The sequence below is a fragment of the Rhagoletis pomonella genome, unplaced genomic scaffold (assembly GCF_013731165.1).
Source record: "Rhagoletis pomonella isolate Grant_MI unplaced genomic scaffold, Rhpom_1.0 Rhpom_scaffold_01574, whole genome shotgun sequence".
Taxonomy (NCBI): Eukaryota; Metazoa; Arthropoda; class Insecta; order Diptera; family Tephritidae; genus Rhagoletis; species Rhagoletis pomonella.
This window is the reverse complement of record NW_023460128.1, coordinates 6,333-10,675: the sequence shown is the minus strand read 5'-3', so window position 1 is coordinate 10,675 and position 4,343 is coordinate 6,333. Positions and strand designations below refer to the sequence as shown.

General features: G+C 33.6%; 1 protein-coding gene across 1 annotated transcript; it reads right to left on the bottom strand.

Annotated features, from left to right (window-relative positions):
* Positions 1-3,220: 3,220 nt before the first annotated feature.
* On the bottom strand, positions 3,221-4,099 carry LOC118752507 (relaxin receptor 2-like). Its single transcript, XM_036487418.1, has 3 exons — positions 3,927-4,099; positions 3,569-3,685; positions 3,221-3,284 (listed from the first exon to the last, which is right to left on the bottom strand). The coding sequence occupies exons 1-3, from the start codon at positions 4,016-4,018 to the stop codon at positions 3,221-3,223; spliced, it is 273 nt and encodes a 90-aa protein (XP_036343311.1). The 5' UTR covers positions 4,019-4,099.
* Positions 4,100-4,343: the final 244 nt, after the last annotated feature.

The window sequence follows — 4,343 nt, the reverse complement described above, 5'->3', positions numbered from 1 at the left end:
TATATAGTGTTGGGTGATTGACTCGGTTTTCGTCACACCGGTTTCAATCGGTTCTTTTTTAATATTTTGAGGCGGTGTTTTTTTGAAACCTTGATTTTTCGAATACCGAGTAAAACGGATATTTACAATTGATTAAACCGGGGTTTCACCTAGTTTATTTAATTATATACCAGAATCTAAAAAATTCTAAACATTTAGTTCATTGAAACTGAAACTAGCATTTTTTATTAATTTTATGTCTGAATACTGGAAAATTCTCCACAACAGAAAATTACTCAAAAAATAAAAGAAAAACGGAACAAATATCGTTCACTGTTTCTTTAAAGCTTTTATTTAACTTGCTCTGTATGCATGTAGGTATGTATGTATGTATATTTGTATGTATGTAAGTATGTTTGTTTAGAGCAAATCTTGCAATCAATCAATCCATTTTTGACGCACTTCCCGATGACCTAGAGACTTAGAACTTCGTCCGATAGGTGGCGCAGGAGTCCATATATTTGGTAAACCAGTCCAATTTATTTCATATTTAGGAAAGCTTCTTTTAAAAATATTTTTTTACTATAAACTTATTTTTTTGTGTTGACGCAGCTTACTCAACCCAGTCTAAATCGCCTGCATGTCGTCTTCATTCTCATCACACAGCAGGTTCAGGAAAAGGCCAGATCTGACATGGTTTTTAAGAGGTGATTAATGTCAAAGTGGGCTTAACAGTTTAACCTGCTACGAAGCAACTCAAAAAAATTAAAGGGACAAAATTTCCCATGAATGGCCTGTCAATAACAGACTATTTTTGTATAGTCGGTCTGATTCAGCGGGGGGTATATTCTAATTTCCAAGACAGTCGGTGCTATATGCTCGATTTTACTCGACAAATAACTGTGAAACCCATTAAGTGTTAACTTTTTACTCATACTTCGAACTTATTTTGAATTATTGATCTCTATTTTTAGCAGTCATATACTGCCTATCCTAAGTTTCGCCCGAAAAAAATGACTACTACTAAGTTATGACCAACCAGTGTATTTGTTAAAATTCAGTTAACTATAGGAGATGTGGCCTGAAAAGTTCTTTAGATTTCCGTTTTAACAATACATCCGAATTACAACAGCAGAGCGAACAACAGCTAATTCAATTAAATCCTGAGCATTTAAAGTGCACAACTTCCGTTTTTAACGCGCCAGCTGTTTGCTGCAAAAAGTTTTCACTGCCAACAGAGAAATAAAAAAAGATAAACAAAAACGCCGAAAGAGACCAACCGAATAATTCAAACAAAAGAAAAGTTGACAGCAAGTTCAGTACGCGCCAGTAGAACTTTTAGTTTTAAAGCAGATTTTTTGCCCTTTTCAGGCTTTACGCTCGTTTAGTTTGTACTCTGGCAGCGAGCGGCTGGTAAATAGACAATTTGAGCACGTACAACCGGCTGGATATGGAATGCGGTTTTGTTTCTGCGCTGGTTAAGGCTGCTTTGCCCGTGACCGGTGGTGTTATAAGTGTTGTTAGTGTACTATTTGTACTCAGCAAAGTTATTTATTTTGTTACCTTCTGCATGCTGTTGCACGGAGAAATGTTTTGTATGAGGTGTTAAGGCTTTTCGTTTCTGCTTTTAAGTGGCAAAAAAGTGTTTTCCATAAAATTTCTTATTAAATTTTTTTCTGTTTAAGAGCAGAAAACTAGCTTGATTCTATTTAAAATTTTAATGAAAGTTCGAAAAATTGTTTTTTTTTTAATTCTTGAAGAGGCAAATTATTATTAAATTTTTTGTTTTCAAGGGACGAAAATTTTCCGCCGCTACTTTTTTCCAATAACTAACCTCTAATTCTTGTTTTTAATACAAATTAGAAAAGAATTTCAAATAATTTTCTATGCCACCAACTGCACAGGCATACGTACATACATTTGTATGCACTTCACAGAGGTCGCTATGGCGTATGAGTAAAATTTCAATGAAATTCAGTTTATTTAGCTAAAAGCTGCTGCTTCTGCCACGACTTTTTGATTTTGCTTTTTAGCCACTAGAAGAATCATGCAATTCATTGCTTAAAAGTATTTGGCTTGCTTTCAACTCCGATTGTATGTTAATATGTATATTTCCCCTATTTTGAATTCAAAGACGTAAAGTATGTCAACTCTTTGGCTTTGAGTCAATAAAAATCCATATCAGGGGAAGCGAATATTTATTTAGTCATGTTATTTAATGAGTAAATGGGAGACTTTTGTAAATAAAAATTAATCAGCTTAACCCTTTAAATTTTTGCGTAAGTTAGAAAATTCTGGACAAAAAATTGTAATAATACTATCTTAGCTAAAAACTTACGTCCAATGTTTAGGTGAGAAAAAATGTTTGACCAACTGCCAAGATGTCAGATATTTATTTCCACTTTTTAACCCTTACAATATGAATATGAATATGAACGTATTTAAAAAAAAAATATGGAAATATTATAAGGATAATGATGACTCTTTTCTCCTCGTAATTCTAAATTTACAGTTTTAGATCAAATTATCAATATATCAAAATTTCCAACAAGTAATGCGTCGGCGATTCGCCGTAGGAACGCTAAAATTACCCAAAAAAAAAGCTACAAGAGACGTAAACTTAATTTTGGGTCGTAGGTTACGCATCTATAAACCGTTTTTCAAGATCAGGTTATTTTCCCAAGATATTATCAATTTCAGTTTAAGTTTGCATTGTGAATGAAAAAAATTCACACAGTAATATTCCTTCTTGCTCATATAAAAAATCGTAACTCATTTTCATTTGACCATTAACAGCTTTTTTTTTGTCAATGTATTGTGGTTTATTAACATTTTATTTTTAATATTTTTATTGAGTTTTGTACCCCGATCAGCTTTTTTATTTATCCATCGAATTTCTGAGTTAGTAGCTTCATTCTTCGTAAAAAAAATTTGCTTAATACAAATGAAAAAATAATTGTGGAAAGGACTAAAAATATAGCGATGGAAGATTTTGTTGAATGCAACCAAATAACGATACAAATTTGGGATACAAAAGGTTTTTTACATTTCTTCCCTTTACGATGAGAATAACAAAAGTATTTTACATTTGCTCCCTCCTTAATTGATGTAGAGATACGTATTTATGGTAAAACCTCAACCTAAATTTAACCGTTATTTGACTGTTCAGTTCAATCTAGCTACATTTTTATCGATATTTATCAGTAAAAATATATATATGTTATCGATATCGATTATAAAGTTACATATCGGTATACAAATTTTTATAGTTATATCGTTTCTTTATCGTATCCGTATACATTTTCCTATTTGTAAATTTGTTCTGTAGGTTTTTATTTTGTTTAATCCACAGAATGCTCAATGCTTTTTAATATCAGGGAGAGTGAAATCGTATTAAATTATGTTGAGTTGTTGGCCTTCCTTTTGGAATTCGATTAAAAGCTGCCTGCCGCTGACTGAAAACATTATTTACTTGAACGACTACATAGACTAAGAATTTTCATAATCTTGTATTTTATACATTTAAATATGTACACATGTACTATATAAATTTCACCCTTTTCCACCCACTTCCCTCCTTTACACTCACCTCGCGCGCAATATTTGATTATCCAACAAGTGATAAGTGCTACTAATACCATCACCATGCGGTTCACAGACGCGCACATGCAGGGCGGCGCGACACAAATGGAACCAAGAGAAGTAGCTGAAGGAAGAATAAGAAAGAAAACAACCAAAACTAAATAGTAAGAAGTCACAGAAAATGTGATATGAAACAGAGTATTATGTCAATGTTTTGCACTGCAGTGCCACGTTGTGTGCATTGTGGCTGATCAACGTTACGAGCTTTGTAGAAGGGCTCTTCGCCATAGAAAACATACCCACACAACTGCAGATATGTACATACATTGCAACAACAACAACATATTGCATACCACTCTACTTACATATAATTCAAATTTGTCAGATTCTGCAAGACACGCGGATCCAATGTCTTGAATTCATTGCCCGTCAGCAGCAGTGATGTAAGATTCTGCATGCAATCGAAGGCATGCAACTCGAAGTGCACCAAGCGGTTGTCGTTCAGGTGGCTGCAAGAGGTAAGAGAAAAATAATAAAAGAAGAGCAAAAGAAATAATAGAATTTGACTCAGATAATAGTTATTAGACTAAAGCAAGCTATAAGCCACAATCTACAGTTTGATGATAGCTTGCAAAATACGAGCGTGTGGAGGTAAAAGCACATTGTGTCGAGTTAGTTTAGAAGGCGGGACGTGGCAGAGGGGAGATATTTATAGTAGCAAGACAAAATAATGTGATATGGAAATGGAGTAGAAGGAGGGACCGCTTGAACCACTTGAGAGA